At 39.8% G+C, this 18538-nt stretch overlaps 1 protein-coding gene across 3 annotated transcripts in view; it reads left to right on the top strand.

Moving 5' to 3' along the window:
* The window catches only part of PARP9 (poly(ADP-ribose) polymerase family member 9), a 32938-nt gene that overhangs the window by 6570 nt on the left and 7830 nt on the right, over positions 1–18538 (top strand). For all 3 annotated transcript variants that reach the window (XM_082654966.1, XM_082654964.1, XM_082654965.1), the window contains 7 exons: positions 2088–2932; positions 5485–5712; positions 6996–7196; positions 10198–10261; positions 13022–13387; positions 17142–17278; positions 17892–18066. In XM_082654966.1, the coding sequence (XP_082511092.1) occupies positions 2088–2932; positions 5485–5712; positions 6996–7196; positions 10198–10261; positions 13022–13387; positions 17142–17278; positions 17892–18066 (2016 nt within the window). The remainder of the gene's footprint in view (positions 1–2087; positions 2933–5484; positions 5713–6995; positions 7197–10197; positions 10262–13021; positions 13388–17141; positions 17279–17891; positions 18067–18538) is intronic.

Consider the following 18538-nt stretch of genomic DNA (forward strand, 5'->3'; position numbering starts at 1 on the left):
AAAAGAAAAGAGCCAAAACGGAACCTGCCTAAACTTGGGTGGCCCACTTGAGATTTTCAACCAAAGCACAAGCCTGTTGGCTCGGACTACTCATGTGCTGCTGCTTTTAGGTGATTGTAATTGAGGTCACCAGAGGTTTTTCTAGGTAGCTCAGATTAGAAATGGGAATTGAAGTAAAAAATAATTACTACACTATAATCTGTTTTAGGGCACACATTTTTTTCACATCTCTGAAGTAAGGCTACTCTCTACCCACTGATAGGTTTAGTTGGCATCGTTTTTCCTTTCTCAGTGGCATATAATAATAATGCCTTAGACCCCATGAAATACACTGGCACAGGTTGGGTTCTCCAGGACGCGGAAACTGAGATGGAGTTAGGAATGCAGAAGGTAAAAGGAAAAGAGAAGAAACTGGATTGGGCAGGTGGAACCATCAGACTGTAATGTAAACCTGGCGAAGCTCTGCCAGTCTGGGCTTCCCTGGTGGTGCGGTGGTTGAGAATCCGCCTGCCAATCCAGGGGACACGGGTTCGAACCCTGGTCCGCAAAGATCCCACATGCGGCGGAGCAGCTAAGCCTGTGCGCCACAACTACTGAGCCTGCGCTCTAGAGCCCGCGAGCCACAACTACTGAAGCCCGTGCGCCTAGAGCCCATGCTCTGCAACAAAAGGAGCCACTGCAGTGAGAAGCCTGCGTACCACAACGAAGAGTAACCCCTGCTCACCGCAACTAGAGAAAAGCCCACATGCAGCAACTAAGACCCAATGCAGCCAAAAATGAATTAATTAATTTAAAAAAAAAAGCTCTGCCAGTCTGAGGTTGCTCATTGGCGGAGTCCCACATTGGACATCAATGGCCTTGTTCAGCCATTGATGGGAGCCACCCTGAGAATAGCGTGACCTGGGTTGGAAGGCTGAGATGGGCCCTGAGGGGCTAACAACTGGAGGCTGTCAGCTAACCATACTGCCCCCTTCACTGAAGGGGGATCTGAGCAGCACATCATCTTGCTGCCACATGCAGTAAATAATTTTTAACCAATCAGTTTTTATTTTTTTTTGGCAGTATGCGGGCCTCTCACTGTTGTGGCTTCTCCCGTTGTGGAGCACAGGCTCCAGACGCGCAGGCTCAGCGGCCATGGCTCGCGGGGCCAGCCGCATCACGGCAGGTGGGATCTTCCCGGACCGGGGCACGAACCTGCGTCCCCTGCATCGGCAGGCGGACTCTCAACCACTGCGCCACCAGGGAAGCCCAGCCAATCAGTTTTAATTCCACCAAAATCGCGCTACAAAACTAGAGTATGGTGGAGAATTGTTTACTGTCCTATCGTCAGTGCTCCGCCCATATGCTGGACTATGTCCCCAGGAGCATCCTCGACCAATGACTGATAAAAACTGGACAAATATCCCAGCTCCTTTACCCCTCTGGTGATATAATTCTGAGACACATGGTCTAAACTGTCCCCCTGTGGAGTTAAAGCTTCATTTGCTTTGTAACACCCCCTTTATTCATTTCTTTCCTTTCCCTGTCTCACTTTCCCACTCTCCTCTTCCCATCCCACACCCCTGGTGTTTTCTGGGATAACCTCCCAAATAAACTTACACTCAAACCTCCGCCTCAGAATCAGCTCCTAGGAGAACCCAAGCCAAGACACTGACAAAGGCTAATGAGTTATGAATAAAGCCTCCCCATATTTTTGACTCATAAGTAAGTCCTTTCTAATACTTGTGCCTTAAGCATGGGTCTTCCCACACTTGCCATTTTTATGTAGATTTTTAAAATCTATGAGCCCTGATATGCACAATTTTAAACCACCATCATTGTATCATAGTAGCTACCACTTATTGAATATTTACTGTATGCCGGGCACACGACTAAGCACTTTACGGTGACTTACCATTGAAAACTCTTGGATATCTTTGGTCTAATTACAGGTCTAGGTGAGAGGGAGAATCAGGAAGGGGCCTAGAGGAAGCTTGTCTTTCTTCTTGCACAGAAGAAGCTCAGTCTCCTGGTGTGAAGTAGAATTACATCCTTTTCAAAGGGACGCTTGCTCATTTCTTTATTTTTTATCTTCTCTCCCTTTCCAGAGATTGATAATCTCAGAGAAAACTACAGTCGGCAAATTTCCATTAATCACAATGACTTCAAAATTTTAAAAAATAATGAGAGTCAGCTGTGGGAAGTCCTCCAGAAAAAATTTAGCTGTATCTTTACCCTAGTTTCTCCAGCCCAGGAAGGTAACAGTGAGTCTCTACAAGTCTTCAGAAAAATGCTGGTGCCCAGGCTAGAGTTATCTGTCTGGAAGGGTGACCTCACCAGACATGTTGTTGACGTTGTGGTGAATGCAGCCAATGAAGACCTCATTCATGGGGGAGGCCTGGCCCAGGCCCTTGTGAAAGCTGGCGGCCTTGAAATCCAAGAGGAGAGCAGAAGATATGTTTCCTTATATGGCAAAATTCCAACTGGTGACATAGCTATCACAGGAGCAGGGAAGCTTCCCTGCAAACTCATTATCCATGCTGTTGGGCCTCGGTGGGGGTTAATGGATACACAGGAATGTATCGATAAACTGCGTAGAGCCATTACAAATATTTTGGATTTTGTCAATCGTAATGGGTACCCTGAGACAGTAGCTATTCCAGCCCTGAGCTCTGGGATTTTCCAGTTCCCTCTGGATTTGTGTACACAAGTCATTGTGGAAACTATCAAGCGTTATTTCCAAAACGTGCAACTAACCAGTAATTTGAAAGAAATTCACCTGGTAAGCAATGAGGACCCTACTGTTGCTGCCTTTAAAACCGTTTCAGAAGCCATCCTAGGGAGGAACGAGCTGGGGTCCCGGGTGAGTCAAGAAGCCACCGACCTTTTCAATACTATGGTTGTGAACAACCTGACTCTCCAGATTGTCCAGGGCCACATTGAAATGCAGGAAGTAAGTCTTTGTTTTATTCTCTTGCACTCCCAAAGGGTATCCCTGAACTGTTTGTTACCTATCAAGTATGTTTTGAGCATATACTATTTCGAACACGGTTTAGAAAGCATCTTCTTAAGTAAGGTTAAGAGTATGGATTTCATAGCCAGACCATTTGGATTTCAATACTAGCTTTGCCACTTACTAACTGGGTGACCTGAACCAAATTACTTTACGGTTTGATCCTCAGTTTCCTCATCCGTAAAATAAGGATAATAATAGCATTTATATCTTAGAGTTGGAATCAATACACATAAACTGCTTAGAATAAAACTTGGCATGTTGTATTTATAATTATTATTGCCATTATTCTTAGGCACCATGAGGAAATAGAACAATCTTTGATTCTGAGGAACTTAAAATCTATTTTATTCTTTTTATGTAAAAAGATTCTCTATTTGAAAAATCTCGTTAGGGAGACAAACCATCTGAACATTTCTAAAGCAACCTAGCAATAATAAACAAAAAAGTCTTAATACAAAGTGAATTCATATTTAAGAGTATATACATTTGTGACAAGAGTGGAGTGTAGTAGATCAAGAAGGATTACTTCAGAAGATGTGAGTTTTAAATTGGCAGGAGAAGAGGTCTGGGTGGTTAGAAAGACGGATCAGAGAGATACAGAGGAATTGACAGATCAAAAGTAGTAGGCTGGACCAGTCAGGAGACCTAAGCGGAGCTGTAAATCGTATTCTGAGTATATGGCTCTGTGCCAGGAGCTGTGGAGGATACAAAGTGTAACGTAGCATTTAGCCAGGGATCATAGGGCACAAAGGTGAGGACCCTGACAGGGAGGGGAGAGAGTCAGGGTAACAGTGAACCTAGGTATTTCTGAATTAGTGCAGCTTCTCTGCCAGGCAGGGAGTACCTCGAAGGTGGAAATCGTGGCTTGTTCATCTCTGTAGCCTTGGGGCTGGTCTCTGGGCATGCAGCTGGGTGTTCAACAAATTACCGATGAGTAACTGAAGGGGGCAGCAGGGAGCAAGGGTTGCAACAGAGGAAGAGAGAGAAAGAATATAAGGCTATATTCTCTATTCTTCCCCTGGATCTGACTCTCCTATGGACACAATCAAATAGACTTAATCACAAGTGAAAATATGCCATTTATTGCCTGCAAGACAATTAGAAAGAAGACTGCGGGGACCCCATGAGATGAAATATTCATTTGATAAATCATTAATATGCCAATTTAAAATTAAAGTGGAAACATCCTGGTTGAGTAACTTATCCCTTTAACTAAAATTTTATTGTACTTAATTATTGCCAACACAAGGAACTTTAAAATTTGTAAAGGATGCCAATGCCCCCGACTTGCAAATTCTGATTTCACTTTCAAAGTGACACATTCATTAACATCCATGAGAAGTACCGAAGTTACCCCCAAAGGGAGCCAAAGCCATCAGGATGAATTGGGGGATCTGGGGACCCCACCAAGGAGGCCACCAAAGACTTTTATTTCCCACCAAAGACTTTTTAAATTTATTTTTATTTATTTATTTATTTTTATTTTTTATTTTATTTTATTTTTTATTTTATTTATTTTAAATATTTTAAATAAACATTTTATTAAATATTAAATTATCAATTTATAAATAATTTTATTTATAAAATATAAAATATTATAAATTATAATATAAATATAAATAAAAATAAAAATATAAAATAAATATAAATAAATATATAATAATAAAAAATAAATATAAACAAAAATATAAATATAAAAAAATTAAAAAAATATAAAAAATTATAAAATATAAAATTTATTTATTTATAAAATTTATTTATAAAAAATATAAATATAAAAAAATATTTTAAAAAATTTTAAAAAATAAAAAATTATAAAATATAAAATTTATTTATTTATTTATAAATAATATTAATTTATAAATAATAAAATGTTTATTAAATATTAAAATATTTTAAATATTATTTTAAATATTTATTTTAAATATTTTATTTTTAATTTATTTTATTTTTATTTATTTATTTTTTATTTTTATTTATTTCCCACCAAAGACTTTTATGGCCCATTTGTGCTTTCTTTCACCATGTACTACTTACCTTAAAAAACACAAACTTTAGGGGATAGAAACTGCCTGAGAAATTTTATTTCCACTCTGTAAGACAAAATGAAAATTCACATAGAAACAGCGAAAAGTGATGACAGTGGGGCAGAGAGTGAAACCACTTATGGATAAAGCTTAAAACAAATCATAGAGAATGCTGTGAATCTGGGATATTGGGGGTATAAGCCAGCAAGGGGCTGACAGATGTTTGCAATAAAACTTGTATCATCTACATACTTTACCTAATTTCTGACTAGGACAGACAGATTCATGGCAGTCAAATGATCACGCTTTGGAAATTTTATATCCATTATTAAGTGATATTTCTGTGGATTTAGGATTTTCAAATGTATTTTTCAAAGCTCTTCAGGGAAATAAAGATTTAAATTAGTCATTTAAGAAAAAGTAATTTAACACTGAATCTTGTTCATCTTTTTCCCTTTTCAGACGAATGTAATTGTTAATTCTGTATATACACATGGTGGTCTTAGAGCTACATCTGTGTCAAAATCAATTCTACAAGCAGCAGGAGATGAAATAGAAAGGGAATTTAGCCAAAATATGACTAAGACACCACTAGATTCCCAGTTGGTACTGGTCACAAAAGGATTTAAATTGCCCTGCAAATACGTATACCATGTGTTGTGGCCTTCAGGATATTCTGAACAAAAACTGGTAAGGTCAAAATAAATTTATCTTTCTGTATCTTCAGAGTCTATGTCGTCTGTTGAATTTCCATCCTGTCATTACATTCATGAAATGTTATTGTCAAGTGGAATAATCCCCATTCTCTAGTACTCCTGTGAATACCTGAAATATTAAACAGGTATTGCTGTCACAAGTTATCTTAAGAAGTTTAATTTAAAATATCACCTAACCCATGTCTAAATTTTAAGTGGACCTACGGCAAATAGACACAGAAACATCAGGGCTCCCTCAGTCTGCACACTTGTTCACGTCAGCGCACCCAGTGACCCTGTAGGCCTTTTACTAGTGGGCCTGGGATTCAGCCTCTCCATATCTCCTGCCATCTGTTAAATTCCAGGAGTACCTGGATCTCCCTTCCAATACCATTCCAGTCAAATCTATCACCTGTGGCGTCTGTGCCTGTGGTGGAGCTTAGCTTTCTGCCTGACTCTACAACTGAGGGACGTAAATTACATGCATTAAAGAATAGGGGGAACCTACTGACAAGTGGAGAGAGGGAAACTTAATCCCCTTTTCTAACTTTGTCTATCTTTATTTTGTCTCCATTTCTGGTCTTCTCTTGTTTAGAGAGCCCTCAAATCCCAAATTGGTCCTCCAGTCACTCTCTACCCCTCAGTTTTTACTACATTAGTAAAACCTTCCTACATTAGTATAACTAATATATATTAGTGTAATTAGTATATGTAATTAGGATAATATATATTAGTATAATGTAGGAAGGTTATTAGATAACCTTCCTACATTAGTATTCAGTTTGAATGTTGAAACATTGATGGAAGTGTAAATCTGCCAAAAATAAATTATGTAACAGATCTTAATGACATTAAATAAATGTTGCTTACTTACTTTAACCTTTACCTCCTTTTATTAAAGCTCTTTATTTAGAGCTTTAAATAAAGCCTTTTATTAAAGCTCTTCTGACCCAGAAGTGGCAGGTAAGTGGGGATAAACTGAAGGTTGGCTCTCTAACCTGGGGAGAAGGCTACATAAACTGAGGGAAATCACGATGCTCAGACGTACTGAATGGCACAAAATGGACCACTTTCTGAGCCCTTTCATTTCTCATCATCTAACCTTATAGCTATAATGGGTCCCCTATGGAGTGGTACCTTTCCTGTCCTCTGAGGAGGGATGGACATGGCCCTGAGGAATAGTGGAGGCTGGCATTGTAAAATACAGGCAGGATTAAGGGGTAAGTGAAGTCTTATTTTTGACTCAAGGCTGATGTTGAATTTGTGTTTTTCCTGCAGACATTGGAAACTGCAATGAAGAAATGCTTGGGAAAATGCCTTGAGCTAAATATAACTTCCATTTCCTTTCCTGCCCTTGGGACTGGAATCTCTGAAGCAGCAGAGATTATGTTTAATGAAGTTTTAATGTTTGCCAGACACCATTTGCAACAATTAACTGTAAAGTTTGTGATCTTCCCAAAAGAACAGCAGTTATATAAGGTAAGTTAATGTCTTAGAAATGTACTTCAGTTCGTTTGTTCATTCATTCACTCAACAACATCTGTTTAGTATCTCCAGAGTAAGACACGGGGCCTGTTAAGTGCTGTACAGCATGGTGATGGTCTAACTTGGTGAAATTTAATTTTTATAAATTGCTCACTTCTGACCTAGTAAAGAATGTCATTGTACAAGCCATGTTAACCTCACTACCTAGCTTCTCTTTTGTCCTTTATTGGCATTTATTCTTCCCTCTGCTCCTTAAAGGTAAGGAGCCTCCTAGTTTTATGGGGTCCCCTACTCCTACCCCTTCTCTTTCCCACCTCCCAGGCTGTCTCCGTGTGGGTGGTTGCCATTTTCTCTCTCCCTACAAGGAAACAGACTTGTTCTATCTTGTTCTTTTCTGGAACAAGTGTAAAGGTTCTTATTCCTCTTGCTGCCTCACTAGACACAGGGAGGTTTGTAGTGTTTACTGATTTCCATTGCTGATGTCAAGCTATCCATGTTACATCACTGAAGAAGGAATTGGAAAGAGGTGTTCACAGTGGGGTCTCATGAGCCAGTGTAAGCCAGCTCCAGTACACCACTGTCTCATCCACAGCTGACCTGAAAGATTGGTGAATTACCCAATGAAGTAGCTTACCTTCTTGACAAAATTAAACATCCTGTCATTCGAATGAAGTTCACCAGTCCTCCCCCCGCCCCCAGCAGAGGACTGTTACTGGGCCCAGATAGGTGCCCTGAGTACATCTCTGGACTGTCCATAAAGCACCACATCCCTGTAAGAGGAATGAACCACAACTAGAAAAGAAGGCTCTCATTCTCTTCAACATACAAACAGAAATGTAAATGGCGGTTCAACAATACAGAAAAGATCAACCACAGTCTGAGGGCTCCCCCAGGGGCTAATAATAACAGTAGTTGCCATGAGTTGCATCAGCCAGATACTGTGCCAAGAAGAAGCTGTCTCTCTTCATTCTCCCCTCAGTCCCATGATGAAGCCACTATTGTCATCTCCATTTTACAAATGGGACCAGAGGTTAATATGTACACACCAATCCAGTGGCTGAGCCAAGATACCAACCTGTGTCTGTTGGTCTGACCCCAAAGCCTGTGTTCTGAACCACTAAGCAAAACCACAGAAAAAATAACTTGAAAGATGATACAGCTTTCAGTTTTGTAACTCAAAGGAGAAGATTATCTTACAAAGTAACTTATGTTATACCCTGAACATTGACCATTCCTTCAGGCTTTTTTCAATGTTAACACTACATTATATCCATGTGGAGGTATGACGTGCACATACACATATGTGTACACCTCTGGTCTTCTGCTAAGCACATCTTTTCTTCCTAAATAAGTCTTTCAATGAGGGGTGTATGTTCAGAAGGATCAGAGGGCAACTTACACAGTTCTTCACAGGGGGCATTACCTTGGCAAGGTCCCTACATTCCAGAAAATGGATTTGTCAGGCATCTAGAGTGGACCTGACTCAGGAAGACCAACCCATACTGAGCTCACAATAAAGTGATATTTATGTTCACACACTCATGAATTTCCAGTTCATGGATGACAATGAGTAAATAACTCCCCAGCTGACTGAAATACTGTGTTCACTCGTATTCCATGATGATAAGGGTCCTGGGTGCCACTGAGTATCTGTAAAAGGCCATGAACAGTCATTCATTTGGTTATTTAACAAATATGTATTGCATATCTACCTTGTGCCAGACATCACGTCTCAGAAAAAGGAACTCCTTACTAGGAACACATTCCTCACATGAGGTGTTAGTCATTCGTGGACAGAGCTGGAAAAACTGCCAAATTCTTGTCCTTTGGATCTACTTTTCCAAACTACTTGCAGCCTGTCTGCTTGTTATCCACACCCTCTATGTTATTGATACTGATTAAGTTACAGTTTTCTTTCACATTCAGTTCGAAAGACTTGCCTAAATGATTTCTAACCCTGCGACACACACTGACTTTGAAGTGACTTTGTAAGAGAACTGATTTTTATCCATGTTGTGTTTGGCAGCTGTCATTAGTCTGTTTATCAGCGGATAATGTTATGTCATTTGTTTTGGAGGGCAGGGAAGTCTGTCCCTGTTATGACCTCTCCAGGTACTAAATAAGCATGGTAAGATTGAGGGCTTTTTTGCTCTGTAAATAGCAGCTGCAAATATAATTTATGAAGGAAAAGTACTACAGATTAAGAAACTTCATTATTAAAGTTCAGATGCAATGAAAAATGTAGTCTTTACTACGTTATTTACCATCTTTTTCAATGAAGAATTACTGCCAATTGCATCAACTTTAAACAAGGAAGACCCTGGGCATGGTGGTTCCAAACCCTAGGAGAGATGAGTTTTTTCAAATAGATACTATGTTAAAGGATCTACCTGGCAATATACATAAATCTTTGTGTGTAGACTGTCACATACTAATAATTATAACAATAGCTAACATATTGAATAGTTATAATATGCTGGGTACAATTATAAGCACTTTACAGGAATTGATCATTTATTTAATCTACAAACAAAGCATGGTGTGCGTATCACTTTTTAAAATGAATTTGTTTTATTGATTACAAGAGCATCTTCCTCTGTCTTCTTCAGTGACATATCCACAGCTTTAGTTCAGTGCCTAATGTGCAATTAGCAGGGCATTAATATCTATGAATGAATGAATAAATGAAGAAATGATATTTTGCCTTGGGATGTACATTCTCCTTTTTTGTATGCCAGATTTTAAAGTGTTTTTGTTTGTTTTTTCTTTTTCATTTTTCCTATACTTGTTTCCCCTACATGTTCTAATAGAGTGCAGTGCCGCACTTGCTGTTCCCGAGGACTTTCCTAAAGGCTGCTTTAGATTTGTGGCAGTGGAAATGGGGGATGAAAGAGTGGATGAGGTCAAGTATGTGAGTGTAGGTAGAGAGAGGGATTTTGATGACAGTGGCTAAAAGCCCCACTTAGGACTCTCGTCTCTGTTTTGCTTCTCGTAGGTTTTCAGCACTGAAATGGAAAAGAATAAGTTGAAGCTGCAGGGTCTCAACAATTACCCTGGTGGTGAGTAAGAAACTCACGGATCTAGAAATAGAGTCTACCATCATAGGCTCATTTTATTCTTGATCATCCGAACTAATGGAGGGGAGAAGATGAATAAATAAGCCAAACATGTTTCATTGTGCTCCTGCCTGGATACCAATGTGCTCTATACCTGACCATGATTCTGTTTTTGCTCAGTCTAGTTTCATGATATGAACAGAGAGAAGCTAAGTTGAAGTAGGTAATCCACAGTGTGGGTAGTTCGTTCACAAATAGATGTCTATTTTTTTTTTTTCCATAAGCTTACTAAGCCAGTTACGCTTTCTGATTTGAATGGAGTGCCATCTAAATGGGGTTACTTATTAGTAATCATAGAAAATACATCTAAGTAATACCAGATAATAATAAGTGGATTAAACCAATGCTACCCAAACCTGAGTAATCATTGGGATTGTGATGGTAACTTTAAAACAAACAAACAAACAAAAATATGTATGGCCCAACTCTACAGATTCTGATTCAGGAACTTTGGGTCTGGGCCAAACATGTATATTTTTCAATGCTTCCTGGTCAGTTTTGCTGCAGAACCAGGTCTGGGGATCACTGGATTAAACCAATCCTGGTAGTTGTTGGAGAAGGATTAACTTTGTCTTATAACTCCATTCCTGTAGAGGAGTTTGAGTGGACTGAGATGGAACTGTGTCATGACAACTAGGATGTGTACTTCTGAAATAGTCTTTTAATCCACAGTGTTCTATAGATGTTAAGAACACCAGACATTCAACCAGCAATAGAAACTATTAGGCTATTTTCTATTAGGGTCGAAATGATTTGCTTATACCCTTTATTAGAAGAGTTCACTTTTGGACATTCAGTGTCCAGCAGTGTTGGAAATGAAGAAGAGGGAACTTGAAGAGCTCTGGCCTGTGACTGCACCTCTTATGAACCTATTTATCTATCTGTAAAATGGTGATAATGAGAGATTGTTGTGAGGATAACTGGAGATTATGTAAAAATGTTCTGTAAATTACGAAGCATTAAACAAATGCCAGGGGATAAATAATGAATGAGAGGATGGACAGACTCCCAAGCTCGCCTAGAAGAGGGAGAGATGCCCTTTGACTGGAAGGGAGCAAGAATGGCTTCATGGACAAGATGGTTCTAAGTTGGGCTTTGAGGATGGCAAGATTTTCAATGGCCAGAGTTGGTGGGGGTAGGGCACCCAAAGTGAAGAAAACTCACAGAAGCAAACAAATGCACTGCATGTTTGGGAAACCACAGTGACTCTAGGGAAGTTAGATAAGAGGAGTTTTAGGAGAGGATAATATGCAAGAGGAACATACAAATGTCCCTATATCATTAATCTGAAAAATGGGGCCAGGCGTTGCCATTTACTTCAGTAATTTTTGAGGACATCGATAAAGGAATTATAGTACAGGACAGTAACAGACATTAATAATGATTAATGATGATGATCTCAGATTATTAAGGAAAAGTTAAACTATTTAGGAAGGCAGGGAAGTATGTTTCTATTATAAGTATTTAACTAATAAATAGTTAAAGTGAATTATGTTTTGGTGCTAGAAGAGACTCCTTGGGTGATTTCAATAATTTAGTTACCTAGAAGAACAACTCTTCTTTCCTAATAATGATGGATAAATGAAATATCACCATGCATTGTTTTTATTTTCTCCTAAAAATAATATAAGCTCCCAGGCAGAACAAGCGTTTTTTTAAAAAGTATGTCATCAATATAAGAATCTCTGTCACTTTTTACTGTTGTCTAAAACTTTGGCTTTTATTGTTACCAGAGGGAGGCCATTCTCCCCCTCCTACTTTTAGATATGTCCTGGTACTTTTTCATAGCTCCTGGTACCACCCAACTGCTATAATCAGGGGAAAAGATGCTAATGACCACTACTGTCCTGAGATCACTCACTGGGAAGCAGAATTGTATGAGCACTGGAGTCAGGTTGCCCACACACCTACCAGCTCCCTGGCCACCACTTACAAGTCCTATTACTATGGGCATGTTACTTAGTAACTTTCTGAATCAGTTTCCTCATTTGTAATATGGGTCCTACTAATAGTACGTATTTCACAGGATTGTGAGAATTGAATAAAATAATACATGTAAAGCACTTAGAATAATGCCTAGAAATATTAAGTGTTCAACTTACTTTTTCCCCTCAAAGTATGTTTCTGAGATTTATCCGTATAGTTAAAGTTCACTCCTTTTCATTGCTATAATATTCCATTGTTTAGCAGCACTGAACTCCAAATGTTGGTTGTGGAGGTGCAAAATGTCCTGTCATATACAGATAAGACATAAAAAGGAATCCCAGGTAGTGAAATTATGGGTATTTCTTTGTTTCATTATACTATGATAATTTCCAATTTTTCAAAAATTGGCTTTATCTATGGCTTTCAGAGATACTTGATTTTAAACCTGGTGGTAACAAGAGTTTATGGAATATCCCATTCAGCAAGAAATAATAGTTGGTTAGCATCCAGGATGAGATTACAAGGTGAACTCATCTGTAAATTGACAAATGCAACACAGCAGGGGCAAGACATGATAAGCTAAACTCTGTGTCCCCAAGGAGACTGTAAACTATACATTTAGATTTTCTTTGTACCCAGCAAAGCTCTCAGAGATAGGTACTTAATTGAGGCTGCTACTGCTAAGGATGCTCAGGGCAAACAGTGGCTATGGTGTTTTGTTCTGTACTGGTTTAAAACCCACCTGCCTTCTGTGGTTGCTTATGATAGTGTTTTCAGTCCCCCAGGGGACCAGAGAGAAGAGAGAAAATAGATTTCCTGTCCTCAATCTGATGGGATCCGATCAGGAAAAGATAGATGAGGCCCAAGCGTGGATCCAGAGGATACTGACCCTCCAGGACTACCACATCATTGAGGATATGCATATCCTCTACCTCGGGAAAAAGAAACATGACTATTTGTCTGAGCTTCAGAAAACCTCATGTGTCTCTATCTCAGAGATGATCAGCCCGGGAAAAGCACAGTTAGAGATTAAAGGAGCCCAGGCTGACCTCTTTAAGGCAGTTATGAACATTGAACTAATGCTGTGTGAAGTTCAAGAGGAAATGGCAAGAAAAAAGGAGCGCATCCTTTGGAGCTTGTCAGGTGAGTAACTTTCAATTAAGTTGGAAAGTCAGCCCTTCCAACTTTTGGGCGTGAGCGTGCACGTGTGTAAGTGAGTGAGAGATAGAATGGAAGAGGAGAGAGAGCAAACCATGCTGGGTCTGTTAGGCCATAACTTTTATAACCGTTTTTTGGCTCTTTCTACCAGCAGGGTTAATTATTAGTAAATGAACACACACACACACACACACACACACACACACACACACACACACACACACACACACACGATTGGGTTTACTGATGATGACATGGATTGCCTAAGAGGCAATTATGAGGAAAGCCCAGGATAACCCAAGACCAGGCTCTAGGGGAAAAAAGTACATCCTTAATTCTGCAGATGGAGCATTCAAATGCAGACACATTCCACTTACTTAATTCATTTCTTTAATAGAGTTTTATTGCAATTATTTATTGCTGACAGCGTTAGGAGCCCTAAAATTACTTTGAGCCTTCCCACCAGAGTAAATTTCATTGGTACTGTGAGGTCCACTCAAGTATCACTCATTCAATGGGGCAAAACCCATCGGGATGACTGTGGGAATTTGGGTCTGGAGAGATCCTTTTAACTTAGCCCTAGAGCTAATTGAGAGATCATACCATTGAAAATACTGTCTTGGGAAATTGAGGCTTATTTCTTTCATTTATTCAACTAATGTGTATTGCATCCGTGTTATGTGAAGCATTGTGCCAGGTGCTTGGGATACAGTGATAAGATGAACATTGTTCCCACTCAAAATCTAACTGGGGGGCTTCCCTGGTGGCGCAGTGGTTGAGAGTCCGCCTGCCGATGCAGGGGACGTGGGTTCGTGCCCCGGTCTGGGAAGATCCCACATGCCGCGGAGCGGCTGGGCCCTTGAGCCATGGCCACTGAGCCTGCGCGTCTGGAGCCTGTGTTCCGCAACGGGAGAGACCACAACAGTGAGAAGCCCACGTACCGCAAAAAAAAAATCTAACTGGGGAAACTGAGAGGTAAGCAGGTTAGTTATGAACAGGAAGGTGAAAGTGCTCTGGAAACAACTAGGTGAGGCACCTAACCCAGACTTGGGAGGTAAGGGGAAAGCTTCTCAGGGGATGTGTCACAAATGGAGAAGTGAAGAATAGGTAGGAGTTAGTAAGGCAAAGAAAGAAACTTTCAAGAAATCAGACCATAGCTGGGCCTAGGTTATGCAAGACTTTATAAATCACATGAAAGTATTCAGAGTTTTTCTTGAAACAAATGGAGAGCCTTGAATGATTTTAAGCAAAGACAAGGTCAGACTTGTATTTTAGAAAGATCACTGGATGTAACATGCAGAATGACTTTAGTGCAAAAATTCAGAGGTAAAACTTCAGAGAACGTCTTATTTTCACCATGTGTTTGTAAAAATAGTTCAGGCAGATATGGTCGAAGTGAGTGGGAGTTTGCAATAAATGTTGTATCCATAGTCCACAGAAAACCCAATGTCAAAAAACATGGACAAAAATAATACTTAAGAATGAGACCCAAGATTATGATTTCTACTTAGCTCTTAAAACATAGTGAATGTGGGTGTTTAAACTGACATTGACACTTCTCAAGAGAACAAGGTAGAAAATAACACTGATGTCCTGTAATGCTTGTGGCATTACTTTAACTGCATTCGTAAAGTTGGCCCATTCTCCTAGCTGTTGGCGATTTAGTCATGTTAAGTCCCTTGCTCTGCAGCAAGGTGGCATTTTTTGGCAGTTGATGACTAAGCATATTATTCTACAGCAGCGTTTCAGAGGTTCATAGAGACTCACCCCCTCTTAATCAGGTTAAGATCTACATTAACAAAATGAATAATTTTTTTTTTTTTTTGCGGTACGCGGGCCTCTCACTGTTGTGGCCTCTCCCGTTGCGGAGCACAGGCTCCGGACGCGCGGGCTCTGCGGCCATGGTTCACGGGCCCAGCCGCTCTGCGGCATGTGGGATCTTCCCGGACCGGGGCACGAACCCGCATCCCCTGCATCGGCAGGCAGACTCTCAACCACTGCGCCACTGGGCAAACCCAAAATGGGTAATTTTCAAATGAGTTATTACTACAGGGAGCATCAGCTATCCACCACAACAGTATGTTTTAAATGATAGAAGTTAGGCATATGCTCCTCTTTTATGGTTCTCTTTTAATCCTTCCTGGTGAGTGTTTCTGATGGCAGGACTTTGTGGATCTTTGAGTTTCCGGTGCCCAGCTCAGTGCCTGGCATGTAATAGGAGCTCAGTAAATGTTTGCTGAACTCAAGAGAACTGAACTCTAATACTATACTTTATAAATGTGAGCTATTGCTCTCCAGATTTAATTTACAGTCTCTTTGAAATGTCTTGGCTTTGGTGTTCCTCTGCTATGGAGTTATGTTCCTCCTGCTTTCCTGCTTTCTGGATTTACAGCTTGGCCCTCTATAAGTTTCTCTGAATTTATCATCTGCTTTTTGTGGTTAAATTGAGCCCACTCAATTAGATAATGTGCTAGGGATTAGGTCATTTTAGTATACTTGGTCTTAAGTCAAATGGAAAGTAAACTGAAAGAAAAGAAGCCTTTTTTGGTGTTTTCATATGTCCATCTGTGTATTTAGTCCAGTAAGGAGCTCCTTTGGGCAATAAAAGGTTGTCCCTTGAATGTAAAGTAGGAAAGAAGTTAAGGAAGGAAAGAAGGAAGAAAAAGAGGGAAAAGGAAGGAAGGGAGGAAAGACATGACACCACAAACTATTAATCTCCAAATTTTGTTCTTCTTGGTTGGGTGGCCTATGAATAACATATATACTAAATATTCTGCCTTGCCCCTTACAGAAAGCACTGGTGAAAGCCAGGTTTATAATCTTGGATCTGTACTTATTAACTTTGTGATATTGAGCAAGTCACTTAACTTCTCTGAGTTTCAATTTCCCTATTTGAAAAACTGTGTTAATTATTTCAGTGGTGGTTTGTAATACCCAAATGAGGTAGAGATACAAAACTGTTTCGAAAACTTTGAAGTATTACATAAATGTCATACCATTTTCCATCACCCCTTAACATTTTCTTATGCTTATGTTTTTTGTTGATTGGCATCCTGGCTAGAAATACAAACATTTCCTATTAGCAATACAACTATATATCATCATTACAGCATTGATGGGGGGAGTATATATTAATGCTCTTTTTTCTCTTATCCCCTCAGCTTCATAATCCAAATCATCTGAGGACAAATTTATTTATTTATTTATTTATTCTGTGGGAGATTCTGCCTCCCATGGGATATAACTTTTTTCTTGAGCTCGATTATTTTATTTATTTATTTATTTACCCGCACCCCGCGGCATATGGAACTTCCTGGACCAGGGATCAAACCTGAGCCCCCTGCAGTGGAAGTGTGGAGTCTTAACCACTGGACCACCAAGGAAGTCCTGAGGACAGATTTATTAACCCCCTATTTTATCCTATGACTTCTCATGGTATTATAGCTGTCCTTGCATGTCCTAAACATATGAGGCATACAAGTTAAACTGCTTATATATTCCTCCAAGTTTTTATAATTTGTTTCATTTAATTTCTGTTTATTTATTTATTTACTTATTTGGCCACGTGGCACGGCTTGCAGGATCTTAGTTCCGCGACCAGGGATCGAACCCAGGCCCCGGCAGTGAAAGCACTGAGTCCTAACCACTGGACCGCCAGGGAATTCCCTCATTTAATTTCCTTACAAACCTTTCCCTCTCACAGAGCACTGAGACAAAGTTTTATGTTACCCATTTTCAGGGCAGCAGACTGATCAGCAACCAGAAAACCAGAATCCAATGAAGGAAAATGCATTTTTGAAATGCCTGAAGATTTCAACTCGAGAAATTCAGGATCAAAAGAAACAGTTTGAAGACTGTGGTTTGTGGGTTATAAAGGTATACTTAATTAAGGGAAGAATTTGACTTATCTGCTCTCACTTGGTGCTACAGCCAAAAGAAGAACTCCCCTGCTAATGTCTCTAAGCTAGCTGCTCAATGACCTGGAATCCTAGGAATTAGTCTGAAAAGAGGGCAGGGATGGGCAGGTATGAGAGGTATAATTGGAATCAAGTGGTAGAAATGATGTCAGGATGTACGGAAGCATAGACCAAGACTCAGAGATAAGCTATCTGCCTGTCTTGAAGCAAAATAAAAGAAACGCAATAGCATTTATCACACTTATAATTATTTACCTATTTTTAGCTCTCACTAAACTATGAGCTTTAACAGGGCAAAGACTGTGTCTGCAGTTGACCATTTCATTACCAGCTATCACATAGTGATTGCTCAGGGAATTTTTATCGAAGAGGGACAGGGAATTTTGAAGAGATAGAAGTCAAAATAGGAGAGGGTTGGGGTCAGGAGAGACTCTTAGCAACTTTATGTGAAAAGCAAATCACATGCAAAGTAATATGCACATAAGTGCCTTTATTTTTGAAGCAGAGTAGCAGGCAATTTAAGTAGCAGTTCTCCAGTTTCTTTTTCAGTTTTTCATTTCCTTGGGCTGTAGGTGGAGAAGGTAGACAATGCACTTCTCATGGCTGCCTTCCAGAGAAGGAAGAAAATGATGGAAGAGAGAACCCATGGGAAACCTGTGAGCCACAGGTTGTTTCAGCAAGTCCCACACCAGTTCTGCAAAATGGTATGCAGAGTCGGCTTTCACAGAATGTACTCCGTGCCCTGCGGTAGGTGTCAGTCCCTCATAATCGGGGTTACTCTATGCGGGAATTGGTGAGCAGACATCAGCAGATGACTCACCACTAACAGCATTTGTTGCTTTGGTAAGGGGGTCATTTACAGCTGGGATTTAGTGGTAAAGTTATTTGGAAAGGGTCATATTTAAAATTTTTCCTTCACGTATACTGTGGCTGGTGGCTTTTATGTTGATGAAAGTGTTTGCAGTAAGAGCTACAGTTCACTGTTTTTCCCCTTTCTGTGTTTGTGTCCTATCTGCAGAGAGCACCCTGGAGCTTTTTTTTTTCCTTATCTCAACGAAATTATTATCAACACTACCAAACAATCTTCCTCCCTTAATTAAAAGAGCATTTTCCTGAATATAATAAAGTTGGTTCTTTCTCTTTTTTTTTTTTTTTGCGGTACGTGGGCCTCTCACTGTTGTGGCCTCTCCCGTTGCGGAGCACAGGCTCCGGACACGCA

Source organism: Grampus griseus (genome assembly GCF_964374135.1).
Source record: "Grampus griseus genome assembly, chromosome: 5".
Taxonomy (NCBI): Eukaryota; Metazoa; Chordata; class Mammalia; order Artiodactyla; family Delphinidae; genus Grampus; species Grampus griseus.